We start from the raw sequence: 22,474 nt of genomic DNA, 5'->3' as shown, positions 1-22,474 counted from the left end.
GACAAAAGTTTTTTCCTTAGATATTTCACGGCCCTTCCTTGTCCTATACTCTTACCATGTACATCCTTATCTACAAGATCTCCTAGAAGGTTACTTCAGGTAAACAGACCATCTGTCTCAACCTCGGTTTTAAGCCGCCTTCTTGGATGACCTTAGTCAGACTTTATCCTTTTACTTTCCAACCCGGACCCTTGAGGAGATATTTTCCCGTTTTCGGACTTCCTAATTTCCTCGGATTGGGCCACTGGCCCAATACATATATAGATATATACTCTGGGGCCCATTGACCCTACAGATACATTTAGAAAACAAAATAAGTTTTAATTATTTTCTTATAATATGATAGCCTAAATAAATACTTGAAAAGAGCTAGAGTACATGTTAATTAAGGACAATTTGTGGAAAAAGTGATTATAGAGTTATTTAAAATTCTTGTGAGAATAGAGAGTTGCTGTAAATCAAAAAGACAATGGGTCCATTTAGTAAATGAAAATGACATCCAATTGGCAATAGAGGAAGAGATCTCAGTATCTCTCACACCTTGATAGGAAGTCTCGATCAAATTTTATTCTACGGTACACTAGCATACTAAGCATAGTAGAATCCCAATGTCAAAGGAGTATCAACTATCAAAGGGAACACCGCGTTCATGGATTCAATGTAGACATAATGAGAATTCAGGAATCTTATTATTTATTCTTACATCATAATCATAGGAAAGATTTTATATGGTATCCGGAGTTAGAAGTTAGAACACCATTTTTTGTCTTGCAAGTTGACTGTGAGCCTTTACTTTTCTTTTCTTTTTAGTGAGTGAATGGCTCCAATCCAGTTAACTACAAATCAAGGCAGTTGATAACATAATTGACAGCAACTTGTCAAAATTAAGAGGATGAATTTAATTGGGCAAAGTTTAGTTACAAATTTGGTTGTAGTTTAAGGCTATAATTTCACTCAATATCTTTTTATTGGATATGAATTTTGACAAATTCACTGTTGGATTACATTTTCTTTTTATATCTTTCAAGCTTGTAAAATTTTAAGAAGATCAAAAATCAATAGCTAGCTATGTCATCAATCAAATGTTTAAATTCTAAGTTTTTGTAATTTAAAATCATACATAAAAAATAAGTCTACAAATCGAATAATAAATCAAATTTGATTGGCATGAAATTTAACATGTGCATGTATTAAGAATATAAAAAGCATGCAATCCAACGGTTAGGTTTGTAGAATATATAGTCATATTAATTTTTTAGTGATAGTTGTAACTTAAGGCTACGACTAATTTTACAGCTAAATTTTGCTCAATTTAAAGTTCTTTTTATGTTCCATATTATTAATTTATGGAGATGTTAAAATAATAATCATTATTGTTATTATTATTTGATTTCAGTGAGCACCACCCCAATTCCCTGAAAGGCTGAAACGGACAATACCAATTAATCCCCAACCAATGAAATAAAATAACACAGATATGATATTTGTAGTAAAAATTATTCAGAAAAAAAAAAAGGAAATTAAATAATAGTTAGCAAAATACAAATATTGTACCACATCATTTTAATACATGCTCATTAAAAAAAAAACTTTGACCATATAAACTCACAAACTCTTTAAAATATAAAATTTTAATTTTCCTATTTAAAATATAACACGTGTATTAAACATGTTCCTTATTATATTTATAAAGAAAAAGTCCCATTTGACTGGACTTTTTATTCTTATTAGTACTCTTGTTGTTTATTATGTCAATCTATATTATTATAATTGAGAATATAATTGTCAAAAATATACACACCAAAAATATTTTAGATTTTAAATTTAGAAAAATTGAATGATATTACATTGCAAAAAAATGTGAATAAATGGTATGTATTTGCGTATAGTATTCGAATAATGCTAGAAATACAAACTATTTTACAAAAAAATTTACAAACTGCTGACATAATGATTGATTATTAGTAAATGAAAAAGTGATATTAATTCTACTTATACATTTTAAGTACTTTCTAAACTCATTTATATATTTTTTAAAGCCAAAAATTTGACCTGTTTTTAAAACTTTAAACCAAATGAATTACACATGCCGATATTGTAATTATAAATATATATATATATATATATATATATATATATATATATATTCTAACCTATGTATTACTATGTTTTAAATAAAGTTTCAAAAAATATGTTTAAAATATATAAAATCGTAAGTTCTAATTAATTCAATTGTTAAAATTTTTTTCGTTTACCAAAAAGAAAAAAAGTTTTTTCATTGTTAAATAAAAGATGTAGAATTAAATCTCACCTACACAAAACATAACAAACCAATTATTAATATTTTTTTTGTTGAAAGTTTCAATTTATGGCATTTGTTCATGGTGATTACTTATTCGACTATAAAAGACTTTACCAATTGAACTAATTCGAACTTACTCCTATAAGTGTTTTGTTACACAAATCATTAGGGCTATAAATGAACCAAACCGAGCATGAACAACTCAGATTCGGCTCGATAAAAAACTCGTTCATGTTTATTTATTTATAAATAAGTCAAGTTTAAGTCTTAATTTTAAGCTTGTTTAATAAATAAGCCAAGCCCAAGCAAAAAAATTTGTTCACGAACAAACACATAAACTATTACTCTTGATACACAACAATTCAAACATAGACTCATTTATAAGTTTATATGTGTTAATTAAATATACTCATTACACATATCTTAATCCTGACATGGCCAACATAAGACCTCTACTTATTACCTTAATTTTTTCATTCCCTCTAAACTGATTAAGAACCACTTTAGACTATAATTACATTTAAAATAAATTAATTAATTAAGTAGGCCACATATAATTCTTCCCTATCAATCATCTAAAGTAAAATTATAAAACATGTTAGTATTTTCTCATTCACAATAATTACAAACAAGTATTTTTTTAGTTCTTTACCATCTAATGTAAATATAAAAATTGTATTTTGAACAACTACTGAAGCTGTAAATAAGGAATGATAAATGAATGAATTTAATTATATAAATTTTTAATTTGAATAATGGCTAATTATAAGTAAAGCTAGATGCATGATAAAATGAATATACTATTTTTTTTCATAATTTTAGAGATTTAAATGTAATTTTCTTAGATCTTAAGCTCAAAAGCTTGACCTAAGCTTGAGTTTGAGTTCTTTTGAGCTTGAGCTTGATATTAAGCTTAAACTTGACTTGACTAATTAATCAAGCCAAGTCAAGTCAAGCTCAAACTTTTTGGCTTTTCTGCGAGCTTAAACTCAAACACTATTTTTAGGCTTGTCATGAGCTCAAGCCAAGCTTAAGCTTTTAATTTTTCTTGACAAGCCAAGCTTAAACATGCACTACTTGACAAAACTCGGCTCGTTTACAGTCCTACAAATTAGACATAGAGGTCATTGTTATCGAAAAATACGTTAAGATGTAAACTACTTAGGCAAAAAAAACACAAAGATGTAGACAAAAGAAAATATTCTTGTAGAGTTGTAGGTGTAATGTACCGTATCCCTTTAATATTTTCTACATGCTAATATAATATTCCAGAATCAAGAACAACATGATCAGAGTCTTTCTTTGTCTTTAAAAAGAGCCTAAACCGCCCCTATAATATGTTCACAACTGGATGACTGAGATTGCGTACTTCACAAAACAGTGATGGACCAATGGATCTCCAAATGGAATAAGATATATGATTAAAAATAGGGTCAAAAACATAAAGAAGTCCCAGAAGATTTGGTTTGTGTGTTTGCTTTTGCTTTATATATATGTTTCCAAAACCGCCCTCCTCCTCTCTCTCTCTCTCTCTATCTGCTGATGAATCTAATCAGGCTAAAACAAGATTTACGAGGCAGTCAAAGGGAGCAGCAACACCATATTGATTTTTCTTCTCAGTTACTTTATTGCTTTTTTTCTGGCTGAGAGACCCCATTCCTTCCCTTTCCTTTTTTCTTTGTTGAGAGAGGTTTGTTTGTTTTTTTTTATCCGTTTCAAGAGCATGGTTTTTGGGGTCCTTCGGTTTTCAAAATGTGACCAACCTTTACTCACATGTCATTATCTTTAGCATTTATATCTTACAAACAGCAAAGTTGAATTATTTACCTCTGTATTGTACATGTCTACAAGATACTATGCCCTCTGATGTAGACCTCTCTCACATGTTCAAAATACTTTGCTTATAATTATATTATCTTCCCATATTAAAGCACCCTTTCTTTTTTCCTCATATATTATTATTATTTCTTAGATTTTATTCCTCTCCTTTTTGGCCGCAAAGAACCCTATATATATTGAGATAACCTTAAATTATCCATGCGTGTTAAATTACTTGACTCGTTAGATAGGTTAAGTGATTAAAAGTACATGTGCATGATTGTTTGAATTGTCACGTAATGAACTTGAAGAATTTTCCTTTAAAGTTAGTTTAGAAGTAAATTTTTTTTTCCCAATGATTCAATTTTGTCCATTAGTCTACATGTTTGATATTTATAATTTTGAACATCAATAATCTGGGGTCCCAGATGTATCCCACAAATGAATAAATCACATAAATGACTAAATTACAAGTGTAGACTATGTAGTTATGCCTAGCTTGTGATGGTGGCAATAATATAGGTTTTATCATGATGGAGTTGGTGTAATTGAGCCCACCTTAGTGATCTCCGAAGTGAAAAGTTTGTTATAATGAGTAAGAACATGTCGGTAATTGATGTTGTCATTCTTGTTTGTTTATAATCAACTTTGACGAGTAAATTTTCATTTCGAATAATACAGCAATCTGCTTTGAACTTGTCATTGTAAAAAACTAGATGATCATGCTGGAACATTTATGCCATTATTTTTTCTCTCTTTGTTGGTTTTTTTTGGATATGAATAGTAGATCTCTCTTCAAAGTTTAGTGAGGGAAATTCTTCCATTACTTCTCTTTTTATTGGTCTATTTCTGTCTGCTGGTTGCTAATTCTTCATATCACCAAAATAAGGTCAGAAAGATGGGTTATGCACAAGATTCGAGCTATACTATTAGGAATTAGGACCACACTTTGAATGTGAGCTGTGAAGCCGACGAAAATGACTTGACCCAATGCTCCCTTTTGATTGAAAAATGAATTTTCTGACAGGGACTTCAATCTTATGCACCCTGACCCCATCAAAGTATTAGGAATTTGGAATAAAATTCAGGGCCTTGATTTGGTATGCTGTTTGCTGTCAAATTGATCTCACCAAATCATTCATAAATATTCTATTCATGATTTCATTATTTTCCTAATTAATATTAAATGATTTTCCATTAAAAAAAAAGGTGATGATTTCCTTTTATATGTTTTTGCTAAATATTCTCATTTGAATTCCCACCAAACCAAATTATCAAGGTTGTGTTAGAAGAATAATAGGGGAATTGAGAATTTATTGTTCTAAGCATTAAATAAAAAAAAGGGGGTTTGAAAAGAGCAAATCGTATATGTAAGAAATCTGATTGCTAAAGAGCTGAAATGCATGAAGTCCAATTCTTCATCTTATTTTCTGTAATTATGTATACATGGCACCAAGTTTTTCCATGTTGAAAAGTTTTCTTATATATGCGTTTTTGGAAGTAGAAGAATAAAGAAGACAAATCATTTTGGTCATATTTAACAAAAATAATCCTTACGAATAGTCAAGAACTCATAATTCTTAGAATATTTTCTCGCAAAAAAAAATTCTTAGAATATATGATTAACATTTTAACACCCTAGGTGTGTTCAGTCCTTCCATCCCAATATCCCATACGCATTGATTACATAATTAACAAAAACAATCCCTAATAAAGGTGACTCTTACACATTGGCTAAAAATTTGAACTCAAAGCTTCATGCATTACATGAAAGATGAAACTTACAAATCACTAAATCAACTAGTGGCGGAGCCACATGTAGACTAGGGGAGCCATGACCCCAAACTTTTTAAAATTCTTTTATTTCTCCATATGATATACTATAATATATTTTCAAGTACAGCCCTTACAAAGAGTAGTAATTGGCATTCGATTTGTAAATGATAATGACTCTAAACTTTTTTAGAGTTTGAAATTACATACAATTTATAATATTTTGCATCTTTTCTCGTTTCCACTTGGAATTCAGATTAGGGGGTCAGTTATGACCTTCAAGAAAAATTTTCTAACTCTACCATTGAAATTAACCAGATATTTTTCCCAAGATAACTAAACCATAGTGGTTGGATTAGCTATATTTCAAAGCCTAGATTGCCTAACTTTTAGTCATCACTAGCCATGAAACAGGAGCAAATCAAAGGGGTTCATTAGACATAGACACAAGGGAAGACTATGTTCACAATATTAGATGAAAATGGCCACAAGACTCAAGAGCCTCTCACCATCCATTTTTTCCTTATACATTTGTGGTATAGCAGTCTTATCCTTTCAATTTCCAGGCATTATATCACCCTCCATATTGGCTTTCAAATCACCATGCGTGAGTCCATATTTTCAACGTCTTGTCCTTCATTCTCTGACTAGCATTGAATATATACGTGGGCCTGTTCTTATAAGAATTTATGATCGATGGCCGTATTTTATGGTCACCATGGACATGAAGGTTTTATTTTGGAAGTCAAGCCAAAGTCCAAACATAATGTCATTGTCATAACTCATAATCCCAATACGACCAATGCTGTAATGCAATACCCTTATCTAATCCCAGCCCGGTTGGTAGTTTTTTGAGCTTAACTTTGTATTGTCAATGTCACAATAATACACTTTTGAGTTTAGACACCCAACCCTCCACATATCTAGGATTTCACATTGATATTTGGTTTGATTTAGAGCTGCACATGAGATCTAGACATACATAACTAATCTTACTTCGATATGATACCTATCGATTCAAAGAGGAAAAACATATGAACTAATTGTAAGAAGTTCACTTAACTCTTTGTACTAAGTGTGTCAAATAAGATTTCAAATCTACTCTAATTTTGTGATTTATGTCTCTTCCATTCGAAGTTACTTTCAGCTTATTTAAGAATACTTCCAAACCAAAACAAATCCAAATTCTCTCTTAAAAATCTAAAACTTATCGTTAACTCAAATATACACTTTAATGAAAAGTTTACTGGCAATACCTAAATACCCCACTTCTTTTCTTTTTATCATAATAAAGCAATTTAGGGAGAGGAAATTTCAAATTTTTATACTTTATAAAAAGATTGACAATAAAGTTAAATGATTTCAAGAATTTTAATTTTTTATCCTATTAAATTTTTGTTTAAAAAACAAATTAATTTATCATTCAAAATAACTATGGTCATTCCATTTTAATTTTTGGTCCCTAAAACATGGTTTTTGTTCGATTTTGACCTTTAAAAATTTAAAAATGTAAAAATATAGTCAATTTGTCCATTTTTCCATTTATGTGAGTAACAAAATTTTGAGGCACCATATATTTAAGGGATCAAATCGAATTGATCCCATATTTGAGAGACTAAAATCGAACTAACTTCATATTTAAGTAAATAAAATCAAACAAAAATGTGTGTAAGAAATTGACGAAAAATACTCGAAAGGACTAAAATCATTACACCTTTTAAAAATCAAAGAACCAAAACTGAACAAACTCCATATGTAAGGAACCAAAAATAAAATTTAAATTAAAAAAAAAATTGAGAAGGGAACAAGTTTCTTTTTGAAATAATAGGCATTTGAATGAAAATGAAGAAGTATCTCAAGTATTGGAGGAACCCAATTGGCCCAACAAGTACTATAGCTAAAGCTAAAGTAAGCTAGTTTCAATAGCTATTGGGCTATAAGCTTAGGCTAAACTTTTATGCTCTCTTTTTACATATTCTTCTTCTTCCTCCTCTTCATTCTTTGGCCCTAATGCTAAAGTTGGAGCATGTTGGCCATGGGGCCTCATGGGTTTTGCTGCAATTTTGTTGGGCTGGACTTGAACCCAGAACTTTTCAGGGAATATTTTCAGTACCGTGAAAACGAAGTATTTTGCACTTTGCAGTGTTTTGCTTGGTTCCGTTGAGTCTTTGACCCGAAGACAGCGTTAGAACTTAGTAACCGAAGGCCACAAACTCCGAGGCTGAAGAGTTCTCGAGTGAGGGAACACCGCATGTTGCTTCTTTTCTAATACTTCTTCTTCATATTATACGATGTCTTACATTGATAGTTGACACACCCACTTCTCGTTTTTGAGTTTTCTCTCAACTTTTATATTCAATTTGCTTTTCATTTGCTACTTCAAGCAACAATCTTTGCTAAAAAATTCAGAAGCAATGGCCTCCTCGCTCTTACTTCGTAGAAGAGTTTCGTCTCTTGGTGTTGTTTCTCGCTCTCTTCACGGTTCGACATCCACACCTTTGTTTCATTTTCTTTCTTGAAATTTTCAGTTTTTTTTATTTTTTTTTATAATGTTTTAGTAATTAGTTGAAGGTGTGGAAAAATATAAAGGAAAAGCAAATTTTGGGTCTTTTTGTTTCAGTTTGTGTTTGTTTAGAGATGAAAAAGTAAACCCATGTTAGGGAAATTCAATGTCTGTTTCTACACATCCTTAGCGATACTAGTAAATTCAAATTGTCTTGGTTGTAAGAATATGTGGGAAATGTCTGGAAATTGGGTATTGAATCTCTCATAACTGTTGGATCATATGAGTTGACTTTTTAAGGTTAGAAGAAAGAAATTTTGATTTCAAAATTTGTTCTTTTTGGGCTGTATACGTTATTTTGTTTTTCCTGATTGGTGGGTATATCAGTGTGGATTTGGATTAGATGCTTTGTTTTTAGCAGATAGGCAAATAAGCTTTCAGTAAAAAGCTAATACAAGCAAACTAATAACAAGCATGTGGTCAACATAGTGAAGTGTTAGCAATAAACTTAGCCCAAGTCTCTAATTTTATTATTTGGAAAGTTTTCCTACTCATGGGCAAGATATTTTAGCAGTAAATGTAGTGTTAGAGCTGAATTCAATATGTGTATTCTTGAGTAGATGTTTGTTTCATCTAGCTCAGACCATTAAATAATTGCTTTAGAGATATTCATCATCAGATAATGAACATAAGGAGCCTAATCCTGTCATGGGACTGATCACATATAAATTGGTGGCTATTTAGCTTCAAATTTATATTATTAGTTATAATGAACTTTCCTTATTTTTCATTAACATGTTGCTATCAATTATTCAGTTTTTTTTTTTTTTTTTTTTTACATCAAAATTAATAGTTTTGGTGTTTGAACTTGTTTTGTTGTTTTTTAGTTTTTCTTACTCTTTTTTTCTCTCCATTGTGCAACAGGAAATATGGAGCACAGATGGCTGCACTTGGAATCAAGGATTGAGGCTTTAGTTACTCTTTTTGGTGCAACGAGAAAGTTCAGCAGTGGCAATGGTACCACAAAGTTTGACTTTACAGATCTCACGTAAGAATTTTGGTTCACAGATGCTGAAGTAGTGTTGTCTTCACTTAGGAGAATTATAGTACTTTTGCATTTGATATGCATAGTTTTGTACCTGAAAATTGTATCGACTGACTTACATAATACATTTCTGACTACTAGATTATCATGACCCTTTCCTTTGCTTATAGTGTATCATACTAAATGATTTTATATATTTTTATACATTTGATAAATGTATAAAAATATATAAAATAAATTGCTATGTTGCTTGGTTGTGTTATAGAGTGTCTTTTCTATCGTTTTATATATAACTAAGTACTCAAGTCAGGCCGGAACTGCAGGACCCCCCAAAAACAACAAAAATTGGACCCAGTTATTCCATTTTTATCGGATTAGATTTTGGGTAGCAAGTTAGCAACAGGTGATAAGAAAGAATATTTTAAATTAAGTAAAATCTAATCTAACAGAATAGTTGACATGTTTCTTTATAACCACAGGACTTTGTATAAGGGATTAAGGACAGTACCATACATTTCATTGTTGAATCCCAAGCTACTATGAAACTTTTTCTTGATATTCTTCTCTGAGATTTAATTATCTGTGGTGATGAATAGGTCTGGTTTTGTCACCAATATCTTGGTTATGTAAGATGAATTTGCTCCTTAAATTGATGTGCAAGATCAATTGAAAGACGCATTTCCATTTAGATGCCCTTAGTGTTTGCATGCCCATGTGTGCGCATAAAAGTAATACTGTTGGTTGGTGTGTGCACTTTTTTATAAGTTTGGATTTTGATCAAACCTTTTTGTAATGATCTAATAAATGTTTTCCTCCCATGATCAAATCTTAGGACCCAGTCACTCCTGTTAATATGCTTATGGTAATTGTGAATGCCATATTTACTTTTACCATCTTCTTAGAGTCCTCACAATGGAATTTTCAATCCATTTCAGTCGTCCTCATACATGGTACCCAAATGCTAGAAGAAAACATCGCAAGGTTATCCTGCATATGGGTCCCACAAATAGTGGTAAAACACACAATGCTCTGAAGCAACTTCAGTCAAGTTCTTCTGGTAAATTCCTTTTTAAATGCCCTTAGTTGAAGAATTAAGAGGGAGTACCATAGCTGTAAGTAAACCGGTTAAGTATCTGTGATCACTCTGCAGGCATATACTGTGGTCCATTGAGATTGTTAGCATGGGAGGTGGCAAAAAGGTTGAACAAGGCAAATGTTCCTTGTGATCTCATTACAGGACAAGAGAGAGAGGAGGTTGAAGGTGCAAAACATAAGGCCGTGACAGTTGAGATGGCTGATGTAACTTCAGACTACCATTGTGCCGTTATTGATGAAATTCAGGCATGTCATTGGTTTATCTGGAGACTTACTGTCTGTTTATTTTAGAAAGATCAAAAAAAAATTTCTGTTAATGGAATTGATATTATTATGCTTTATATAAATGTGAAATTAGTGGGAGTGCACCTTTAATGCAATTGATTTAGTTTCTATAGTTCATAGTTGTGGAGGGTCTGGGTCCGGCCTAAATATTCATGACAAAATTTCAAAGTACATATAATTTATTTAAAAGACCCCTCTCCTGCATTTTTTTTTTTTAAATAATGAGTTGGATTTCATGTTAAAAAAGCTGATCATTATTTTCATCTTATATCAATACTTATATTAGAATTAAATATCATTTACATCATGGTGGCTTTCATATGCTTGAAGATGTGGCCTAGCTGGAGTATGTTGGTGAAGTGATAGTTGTCCAGTAAATCCCAAGTTATTGGATTGTTTGACTTTATATTTATTGTTGATGAATTCTATAAAATCCAAGCATATGCAATTATGAATGTGATTGTTATGTTATTATCATTATATTCATATTCTTATCTCCTCCTCCTCCCCCTCCCCCTTCCTCCACCAAAAACAGATGTTGGGATGTAGGACAAGAGGTTTTTCATTTACTCGTGCTCTATTAGGAATCTCTGCTGATGAGCTTCACCTTTGTGGAGATCCAGCTGCTGTCCCCCTCATCCAGGAAATATTGAGAGTGACTGGTGATGAGGTGGAGGTAAAAAAAAAAAAATTATGTAATGTTCAGTCAAGTTTTTTGTGTTTTGTTCATAAAGGATATATATTAATGCTACCTTACTTCTACATAGATGAAATCTTTTCGTTTCGTGAATTTGAAATATAATTATGGGCCAATTGCAGTTATCCATCTTAAATAATCAGGCTATTTGCCATTATGTGGCTGTTAGATCTATGCTAGTTTTGTGGTGTCTGTATCATGTGACTGGTTTTTCTGTGTAGGTTCAATTTTATGAGAGACTTTCACCTCTAGTTCCAATGAAGGTTCCTCTTGGGTCCTTCTCTAATATACAAACAGGCGATTGCATTGTAACCTTTTCACGTCGTGCCATATACAGGCTAAAGGTTAGTGATTACTGATCTTTTGTTTCTACTGCCATCATTGCATTCTGTGCTTGTGTTTTCTTTCTTTTTAACCCCATATGACATGGCTTCAATTATTTTTTCTTGAATCATTCTTTTTTTTTACTTAAATTTTCTTGTGATTATATGTTAGTGGTGAACATAAATCTGTCTAGCTATCTATCTTATAATCTTTTCTTTTCCTTTCCTTTTTTTGGTGTATTTAGATGAAATATATGTACTTGTTGGGAGAAAAAGGATGAACGCAAAAATGTATAAAATGAACGAGTGCAAAAAAAGGTGTAAAATCATTTAAAATTTGGTTGCTATGTTGATTTGGGTCTTTTATCTTAATAAAGCAAATTTTTAAACCACGATACGATCTAACATCTAGTGCTTATGATGATCACAGGCTTTCTGCTGTTACTTTTGGTCCACTGGATTTATTTTAGGTCTTATTAGGTTATTAGTATTTTATTTAATTCTCTAGAGTCAAGGTTATATTTGTAGTTCAATAATTAAGCTTTGGCCCAAGTTAATTGGGAATAGGGTTTAGTCCTAGTAGTCTATATAAGTGTGCTACTATCCTCCAATGGAGACAAGTCTATGATTGATGAAATAAAATTTCGTTGGAATTTTTCAATGGCTTGGTGCTGACTCCTGGCTTCCCTGCTGACTCCTAGGTTTTATCTTTTTGTTCTTTTATTTCTTTCCTAGTTTTTGACTTTTTGTTTAGCATCACTTTGCTAAGATCTAGGCTCAATCAAGCTAAAATGTAGAATTACCTGGCATGAAATATTTTGTGTTACCTGGTTGAATGGAAACATTGGATTGTAAGTTTTTGAAATGCAATCTTGAATTCTAATAGAGGACCACATGTTTGACACATGGAAAAGGGTGTCTCAAAATAAGTTTGGAAGTTTTGAATAGGCTTTGGGCTAATATTGGTAATGGGGCCTGGTTGAATGGAAACACTGGATTGTAAGTTTTTGAAATGCAATTCTGAATTCTAATAGAGGACCACATGTTTGAGGCATGGAAAAGGGTGTCTCAAAATAAGTTTGGAAGTTTTGAATAGGCTTTGGGCTAATATTGGTAATGGGGCCTTGAGAGGCTTGAGTAATACACGTCCTTTGGAAATGTATTTGGTGTGCTAAGGCTCCAAAAAAAGTTGCTTTCTTTGTGTGGGCGGTAGCTTGGGGAAAGATTCTGAATTGTGACAATCTCATGTAGAGAGGAATCACTTTGGTAGACTGATGTTGCATGCATTGTGGACTTTCACCTTCTTGGTGTTTGGGGTTCAGTGGGTTATGCCAAGAAGTATTGTTGATCTTTTATCTAGATGGAGGAATTTGTTTGGTAAACACTCGTCTTTAGTTTGGAATCTAGTTCCCATATGCCTGTTGTGGACACTTTTGACAAAGAGGAATCATTATGATTTTGAAGACGAGGAAGCCTTGTTGGTGAAATTGAAATTGCTATTTATTCAATCAATTTTTCACTGGTCTAGTGTTTTGGGTCTTAGTGATGCCCATTCTATTGTAGATTTCACTGATTCCTTCTCGTTTCGATTGTATTTCTCATTTCTCAATAAATTTTTAGGCTAACATCCTGTGTAAATGAGATAGTTACTTTGCCTTAATAAAATTTTATTATTAGAAAAAAAAGATACTGGTCATGAGCAAAAGTAATAACAAGATCAAACTATGGTTTGTTTTGAATTGTAATTGATAATAGATAATGTGTGTTTTTTCATAGAAGTAAGTTTCATACTTTGTTAGCTTAGGAGAGGAGACTGGTTAGATTGTGCAGCAGTGGAAGCTGTTGATGTAATTAAACTGAGTATTCTCCTATGGCCTCTGTTTCAAGTTGTTTTAGGTCATCCTGCATTAGTCTTTTTATCAAAAGGCTTGTATTTTGGTATGTACCCAGAATCTGTGTCCAATGAATGGACAAGGAGAAGATGCAGGTCCGAAGTAGTCAGAGTGGTGACTGGAGGAGCTCAGGCTGCTGGAAGAGATCAAGCCACCGAATTGGAAGAACTCTTTTATTAACTCAAGAACTGAAGGGTCTTTTTCAATCAAACGTTCTTCTACTCATTAATGTCTATACTTCTGCTCTTTAGCTTTCTGAAGGAAGTATATGTATCTGGAAGAAAGAAAATTTACTTTCCAATATTTGTTGCTGTAGACATACCATGTATTGAGTTTTATTCTTTGACATAAGGAGCTCCGTCTCCTTCCCTTTTCTTAGTTCTGTTTATATTATGCAAAAGTGACATAATATAGGTTTGACTTAGTAAACTAACTTGTCAAACTGCATTTGTATTTTCTCCTCCACTGTAGAAGGAAATTGAAAATGGGGGAAAGCATCTTTGTTCTGTCGTTTATGGTTCGCTGCCACCTGAGACTCGAACTAGACAGGTATGCCTTCCTCTCTGTGTCTGAAATCCTCTTCCTCAATTATACCTAATCTTAACTCATTGGACTAGATGTATACTATTAATTGAAGTCATTTATATGTTCTTTTCTTCTCTTTTCTTCCTTTTTCTGTTATGCATTTCCATATAATTTTTTCCCTATAGTGAGTTATGTGTTTGCCATATATTAATAACAAAATTTATTTTCCACCTCTCTTTAGCTCAAATGACATCTCCTCTCCTCAATATTTTATATATATGTAGAAAACCTTCTACTTGATGTACTGCTTTGCATATTAATGTATATTGTGTGCATCTCATTTTTCTGTTGATTATTGTTTTTTTTTTTTTCTTTTTCCCTTTTTTTAATTTTCTCTCTTATGGTCTGTATATTTGATGATTAAGGATTAGCTGAGTTAAAATGTTCTTTAGGACTGCAGGCAACAATGTTCAACGATGCGAGCAGTGACTTTGATGTTCTTGTGGCTAGTGATGCCATTGGGATGGGTCTCAATCTGAACATTTCCAGGATCATCTTTTCAACCATGAAGAAATTTGATGGCATTGAGATGCGGGATCTTATGGTACCTGAAATCAAGCAAATTGCAGGTAGCTTAATCCTAGCTGAACTTTAGAATTTTGTTTTGGTAGTAATAGCATGGTTGTAAGGGGATGGTACCCATGTTAGACTGTCGGTCATCCAGTCATACAAGGACCTCAAAAGAAACTCTTTGATTACAAAAGTAGGTCTCTCAACTCCGTCAAAAGTCCTATTTCTTTTGCACCGAGGATTCCTCGTAATACATAGAGTTACAGCTTGCCAAACCTTTATGACCCTATGGCATGGAATCCTCCTTGTCAACCTTCCTAATCTCAATCACATATTTTTGCATCACCCAAACTATCCAAAAAAAGCAAAAACAAAAGACCAGATTATTTGTCTCAAATGACTCCCTACTCCTATATATACAACACCAATTAACTTTCAATAAGTGCTTCTTACTGATGATATCAGTTGTCAATATTTCTCCCCCACGACAGTCCACACAAAAAAGGGTCACCTTTCGTGGGACCCTTGCACCCCATATGCTCTTCCATGGAAAAGAGTGGCCTGTGGAACCCCTATTGGTATTTGGTTTCTGAATGAAATGAGATGTCTATTTGGATCCTTCATGAGTGTTTCAAGATGACTTATTGGATTTGCTTGTAGGGAGAGCTGGCCGGTATGGATCAAAATTTCCTATTGGTAAAGTCACTTGTATAGATGTAGAGGATCTGCCCTTGCTTCATTCATCACTCGAATCTCCATCGCCCACGCTAGAGGTTATTCTACCATCAATGAGATGGCTATGCATTTGACTTCTCTTAAGTTCTTTTTCATTACACGATAATTATGTGGTTTAGTATCATTTTTTTTTAATTATTTTTATTTTATGTTGTGTCCTCTTTTCTTAATTGAAGTAACTCTTGCAATGCAGCTTGCTGGATTATTTCCTACCTTCGATCTCATGTATATGCATTCACGTGTACACCCAACAAATAGCCTCCATCAGATATTGGTAGGTTTTCATTCGACCTTTTTTTTTTTGTATCTTCTGTATCTGTCATCTACTCATTTGTTTCATGTCTATCGATCTTTATGCCCTAGCTATTTATTGAGTAATACATTTTCTAGAACAATTAAAAAAAAAAAGTGTCTGTAATCTGCGTAAGTGATGCCAAGGGTTGCTGATTCAACCTTTATCATGGATTTTTTTAATGACGAGGAAAAGAATGAAAATAAAATAGAAAATTCATATATGTTTATGTGGAGATCATTGAATGTTGGAGCTTCACTCTCTTGCCCCCTCGCAAATGAGAGATTAACAAGATAAACAAATTATGATTGTCAAAAATAGCATGATTCCTCAATGAATGGGTTTGACTTTTATGATGGATGCTATCAAGTAGCTGAGAATTGTAACTGTTTGTTAAATAATTGAAACTTGTGCATTTTTTTTTTTGTCTGCATTATGATATCAATGTGTTTCCAATCGTGTGATACTTAAAAGACCTTTTTTCTTAAATTTTCCAGGAGCACTTTCTAGACAACGCTAAATTATCGGAAAATTATTTTATTGCTGATTGTGAAGAAATGTTGGTACGTTTATATCATGCTCCCTTCCCCATCAATCAGGGGAAACGTTTTTTATTATGTTGCTTTGTTCTTGGCAACCATGAATGTCAAGTATATTCATCCCTGTAACTACGTAATATCCTGGATCAATTCTTACTTTGGATCCCAATTACATTATTGATACCAGAAAGTTGCTGCTGTTATTGATGAGTTGCCCCTTGGTTTGCATGATAAGTACCTTTTCTGCATCAGGTAATATCTTTAGTTCATTTGAAATGGTCAAAAATTGTTTCAGGCTTACTGTTTACCCAAGTTTCTAGAATGTGATTACTATCTTGGTGGAATTCTCCTAAGACTGAAAACTTGGTCGACTGAGCAAGTTAGGGTATTTTTTTCTTTTTCATGAACTTGTTCAGCTTCAGCTCTATTAATAATTGTGTTGTGCAGTCCAGTTGACATGGGTGATGAGATTTCATCTCAAGGTCTTACACAGGTAAGATTGAACATGTAGATCTTAAAAAAATAAATCGATGTTTGTTTTTAATTATGAATTAATATGATCTCTCCTGGTGAACCAGTTTGCACAAAATTATGCAAACAATGGCATAGTTCGGCTGCGAGAAATATTTACACCAGGGACACTCAAGGTGCCAAAAACACAAACTGCTCTCAAGGAGCTTGAATCCATACACAAGGTAAAGTCTTTACATCCTTTTTTCTAAGCATCAGTTATGATCCTGGGGAGATTAACTGGTTTTCAATTCCCAATTTCATTGGTTGAAAAATTCCTTTCATTGATGGAATCTTCTAATATGTTGCATGTTTAGAAACACACTACATAATGCCTAAATAGACATCAGAGGATCTGAAATTTTTATATTGAATCTTGCAAATGACCTTAATCTTCTAAAATATGCATTAATTTTTTATTTTCACCAATTTTATTGAACCTAAACAGTAATTATCATATTGATATCAGTAAATTTCAATGGCTAAGAATAATTTTGCAATTAAAAGGTACATCAGTTTTATTAGTGAAATGAATTATCAGAGTTAATCATGATTATGGGCATTGCATGATAGAATAGGAGGTGAGGCACATCTGTTGTCTGTTTGGAATTAATTAGATAATGAAGGAATTGAACTTGAGTAATTGCTAGTTTTCAAGGAACTTTAGCTCTAGATTTTAACTACATATAATTTGATCAAGACATAGGTTGTTAGCTGATGCTGTATAAGGGGAGTTGGTTACTCATATACTTTTTCACTTTTTGGCAGCTTAGAATTGTAGTCTATTGTGGCTTTGGTGTTTGCTCTCATTGGTTTAATTGCAGAATGCAAAGATCTATAAATAACAGTATTGGTTGCGGGGAAGGTTAGGGTGTTGTAGCATGGACAGTCCCTTTGTCTAATATATAGTCATTAGTAAGTTACACACAACTTCACTCTCCATCCTATTCTTATAGGAGCAGGAGCTGTCATTTAGGCTAGAGCTCATGGCCCTCTTTGCCTAATATGAAGTATTTGGAATGAGCACAATGGTAGAGATTTTGAGGGTGTTGGGATCTTGCTTCCCAAACAAAAAGGCATTGTTACAATGGTTGTTGTCCTTCTGTCTTTCCTCTAATTGAAGATTTTTATTTTGCTTTGTCTCCTTTTGAATCTATGATATCTCTAAATTGTTGGACATGGTTGCTGTAGCTGGTTAGTAGCTCACATATAGAACTCATGTAGTTGGGCAGTTCCCTTCCCTTTGTTTCCCCGTCTTGGCAGAATATGTACTTGCCAAGAAAAAAATTGAATGAAAATACTTTTAATTTGTGTGCAAAGTACATTACTATATATATTCTTCTTAGAATTCATATCTTGGAGACAATTGGCTTCTGGTTGCCATTTGGCTGTCTTCTGACACAAGCTGATCATAATTTCCATGTTATTTATGGAAGATTATGAGGTAAACTTTTCCAAAATATAGGATTTTTTGCAATGATTAAGTTTTAAACTTTGCCAATAAATTTGGGTGAAGACTTGTAATTTGGCCATTGTAGTATCTACATTCCTGCAGTTGATGTCATATTGTAGATGTATACATTTTGTTTTCTGTGGAAATGATTTCCAGATTGACAAAGGATTAAAGGAAAATACATTGAGAGTCATTCAAGATGTATTTGTAGTATTCTTTTGTCAAACTGAGAAGTTGAATATACCACATTTTCCCTGACTCGTGCTTCCAAGAAAAATGTTACTAGAATTCATTTTTCTCACTATTATATAAGGTAGGTTTGCTACTAAAATTTCTCTTTTGGTACCAAAATTGAAGGTGTTGGATCTCTATGTTTGGTTGAGCTTTCGATTGGAGGATTCATTCCCAGACCGTGAGCTGGCGTCATCACAGAAAGCCATTTGCAGCCTGTGAGTTTGCTTAGGATTTGTTGTGTGTTAGTTATTAATCTGCTAGCTCTCTTATTGTTCTGCATTAAATTTGTAGGTTGATTGAGGAGTTCCTGGAAAGACTAGGGTGGCAGGAGCCAAGGGCGAGGAGGTTACCAGCACGTGCAAGGATGAATTCACTTTTGTCCAAAGACATCCGACAGCATTTGTGAAAGTCCTCACAGAAGGCCATTTGCAGCCTGTGAGTTTGCTTGGGATTTGAAGTATGTTAGTTTTTATTTTGATAGCTCTCTTATTGTTCTACAAAAAATTTGTAGGTTAAGGAGTTCCTGGAAGGACTAGGGTCGCAGAGGCCAAGGGCAAGGAGGTTACCACCATGTACAAGAATGAATTCTCAGTTGTCCAAAGACATCTGACAGCATTTGTGAAAGTCCTCATTTTCCATGATACAGTCATTCCTTCTCTTAGATCTTCAAAAGCTTTTAGGAGAAGGATAATTGAATTTTTAGTTTAGTCACTTTAACACTCAACTCGTTATATATGTGTATTTACCTCTCCTGTCCTGATTAACAACCAAAACAGAGCATGAAGCTCCACCTCTTCAAGAAAATTCCTTTACTTCAAATTATTTAATTCAATCATTTACTTTGGCAATCATTGTATTATTTGCACTACAATAATCTAAAAATATTATTGACTACGATGTGATATAAGCTCCACCTCTTCAGAATAATTACTCTTTTTAAACTTGTAATGTCGTCTAAAGATTGAAGTGAACCAATATTAGTTGGCCAAGATCTGATCTGGTATAATATGCAAGTATAGGATCCACAATAGAAAGTATGCAAGGAAAATGTGCAACATGACCTTTTTTGAGGGACTAATTTCATGATCAAAGGATAATGGATGAGCACCCGGTACATCCATTCGTGAGCATTATTGTGAAGTTGGTGTCAAAATCCCACCAAAAGTGGCATGGCAGGAAGTACAACATAATTTTGCAGAGTATATACTCAGGGAAACATCCTGTCCTGTAAATCTTAGTTCTTAGGTGCCTCCCATTTTGGGCCATGCCTAGAATTTGATAATATTAGACCAGTTAGAATTGCACCTTCCTTCTGGAAGCCCAAAAACTAGACACAATTTTTGGTCAAACACACTGGTTCTGTCAACTATTTGAAGAGCATAATTTCAAGTTTTTAACTTTTAACTACATGGGAAGAAATATGTCCTCCAAAGTTTTTAGAAAACTGGAGCTCATTGCGAACATTCTTAAAGTTGAAATGATACCATATCGCATGTTGATATATTCACTATAATGGAATGATAAATTTCTCATCTGTCAAAAATGACAAAACTGATAAAATTATTCACATTCATCATCCTAGAAAATAAAAATAACACTTTGATTTCATTGGTAATATATTAGAAACTTCTCAATATGTAAAATAGCTGAAGCAATTCATCCTGGTCTAAAGATAAAAACTATCATTCTAGTAGATGTGCTCTTTTGCTTTGTTGTTCTGTGCCCGTGACATCAAATTCTCAATATGTTCCTTTGCTTTTGTCATACTCTTGCCCTCAAGTCCTTCCATCAACATCTTGTATGTGCAATCCTTTGGAAGCATTCCCTTCAACACCATCTCTTCAAAGAACAAGCAAGCGTGTTCAAGTTTCCCATTCTTACATAGTCCATGCACCAAAAGCGAATAAGTCCCGACTTCTGGACTGATGTCATTTCTAAACATGTGGTCTAACAAGAAGTATAGCACCTTCATTCTCTTCTTCTGACAGCACATCTTCAATAGAGGACCATAAGTCTTAAGATTTGGCTTGCAAGTATCCTCTTCCATTTGCTGAAGCAACTTCATCGCCGCCTCTTCTTGCAAATGCACGCAATAACAAGAGATCAAGGTATTATATGTCAATGCATCCCGACTAATTCCTTGCTTTGTCATGTCCTCAAATATGTCGCGTGCATCTTTAAGCCTACCAGACTTACCAAGAATGAATATCAAAGAGCTATAAATTGATGCATCAGGAACACAGCCATTCCTCTTCATCTTCTCATAAACCTCCAAAGCTTCATTAAACCTTTTTGCCTTCCCTAGAGCATGCATTACAATAGTGTAAGTCACTTCACTAGGCCGGCAGCCCTTATCTTTCATTTCTTCAAGAATTTTATCCACTTTACGAAAATCCTTTTCCCGACAATAGGCTCCAATGAAACAAGTATAGGAGAACACATCAGGCTGAAACCCATGTTTCTCCATATCCTCCATAGCCTTTTTGGCATGGTCTAATTTCCTAGCCTTGCACCACCCATGTATCAATACATTGAATGTGTGAGCACTCAAAGGTATTACTTTCTTGAACGTCAAGAAAACATCATGGGCATCCTCAACACTACCCTCTTTCACCAATGCATCCATTAGTACATTCATTGATGTGGTATCTTTGCTCACACCAAACATCTCTATTTTCCTAAATGCCTCTATTGCCTCCTTGTATTTACCAGCCTTTGCAAGCCTCCTCATAACCTTACTCATTGTGACCAATGTGACATACCCACCTAACTCATTCATCTCCTCCACCAATTCCCACACAGTATGGAACTGCTCCGCCTTTCCTAAGATATCAACCATGGAATCATAAAGCTCCGGAGAATGCCTATAACCTGTTTGCATTTTTGCCCAAGTGAAAACTCCGAAAGCCGGGACCCAATCATTGCTAAATCTCTTCAAAAGCTGTTCAACTAAACTGTTTGATGCAATAAAACCAGACCCATTTAGAGCTTCCGCTGCATTATCAGGCGACGGGTACCAATTCTTGAGGATTTTGCTGATTTTATCAACCTCTGTCTCAGTGTTTTCACTTAGCATTTGCTTAACAACTTTGCTGTGATCATGAAACTTGTGGTTGTCAACCCAACCAGCAAGTGAAGGTATAACAAAATCATCATCTGAATCTGGGTTTGATGGGTTTTGGGTGTCGCTGAATTTGATCCAACTTGGAAGCTCGGGTGATTCGGTGAGTTGGGTTGAGTCAGTCATGGTGCATAGTGGGTGGTATAAGAAGATGAAAGGCTTGGTTTTTCTTGTGTGAGAGAGAAGCTTGAGAATTTGGAACTTCGACGAGAGCATTTTGGAGTTTGGACAAGGATGAGACAATGAAAGATTGTTTAGGAAATGGATTTGTCTGAGCTCTACGTATGGTGGGCTTTGAGCCTATGAGAGACACCAAGAAACAAATCAATGCGCACGAAGATTGTGTACAAGGCTTGTTTCACATTTTTAGGTGTCCGTAAAAAGACGGTCATAAGTAAATTTCAGATAATTCAATTAATAAAATTTTTAATAAATAAATAAAAGATTTAAAATTTAATTCTTTCGTATGTAAAAAACCAATCCATGTAGTATAGATAGTGATTCATTGAGCCTAAGCCCGTAAAATTTATATTTCTAACATAATAATAAAAAATCAAAAACACTCAAATGGTTATTAGAGTTATTATTTAAATGTTAATGTTTGTAATACATGTAGTGCCTACCTAACACTCAAATAGTGATTAGATTTATTATTTAAACCAAGGGCGGCAGCACATTGAGGCCAGGGACCACCATGACCTGAAAATTATATATATATATATATATATATATATATATATATATATATATATAATAATTTAA

The 22,474-nt window shown here is 33.4% G+C and overlaps 2 protein-coding genes across 2 annotated transcripts; one reads left to right on the top strand and one right to left on the bottom strand.

The window, feature by feature from the left end:
- The first annotated feature begins 8,096 nt into the window (after positions 1-8,096).
- On the top strand, positions 8,097-19,487 carry LOC142623315 (DExH-box ATP-dependent RNA helicase DExH16, mitochondrial). Its single transcript, XM_075796714.1, has 17 exons — positions 8,097-8,374; positions 9,321-9,444; positions 10,377-10,498; positions 10,592-10,782; positions 11,357-11,497; positions 11,740-11,862; positions 14,205-14,282; positions 14,719-14,887; positions 15,489-15,601; positions 15,757-15,837; positions 16,353-16,418; positions 16,582-16,646; positions 16,842-16,887; positions 16,973-17,089; positions 18,715-18,806; positions 18,883-19,026; positions 19,103-19,487. Exons 1-16 carry the CDS (start codon positions 8,308-8,310, stop codon positions 18,995-18,997), a joined length of 1,710 nt encoding a protein of 569 aa, XP_075652829.1. The 5' UTR covers positions 8,097-8,307; the 3' UTR covers positions 18,998-19,026; positions 19,103-19,487.
- Positions 19,488-20,143: 656 nt separating this feature from the next.
- On the bottom strand, positions 20,144-22,012 carry LOC142624042 (pentatricopeptide repeat-containing protein At3g22670, mitochondrial). Its single transcript, XM_075797541.1, has one exon. It carries the CDS (start codon positions 21,926-21,928, stop codon positions 20,279-20,281), a length of 1,650 nt encoding a protein of 549 aa, XP_075653656.1. The 5' UTR covers positions 21,929-22,012; the 3' UTR covers positions 20,144-20,278.
- Between the last annotated feature and the right edge of the window lie 462 nt (positions 22,013-22,474).

The sequence above is a fragment of the Castanea sativa genome, chromosome 2 (genome assembly GCF_040712315.1).
Source record: "Castanea sativa cultivar Marrone di Chiusa Pesio chromosome 2, ASM4071231v1".
NCBI lineage: Eukaryota > Viridiplantae > Streptophyta > Magnoliopsida > Fagales > Fagaceae > Castanea > Castanea sativa.
Note: the sequence above shows the minus strand (reverse complement) of the source record. Positions and strands in the feature narration are given on the sequence as shown.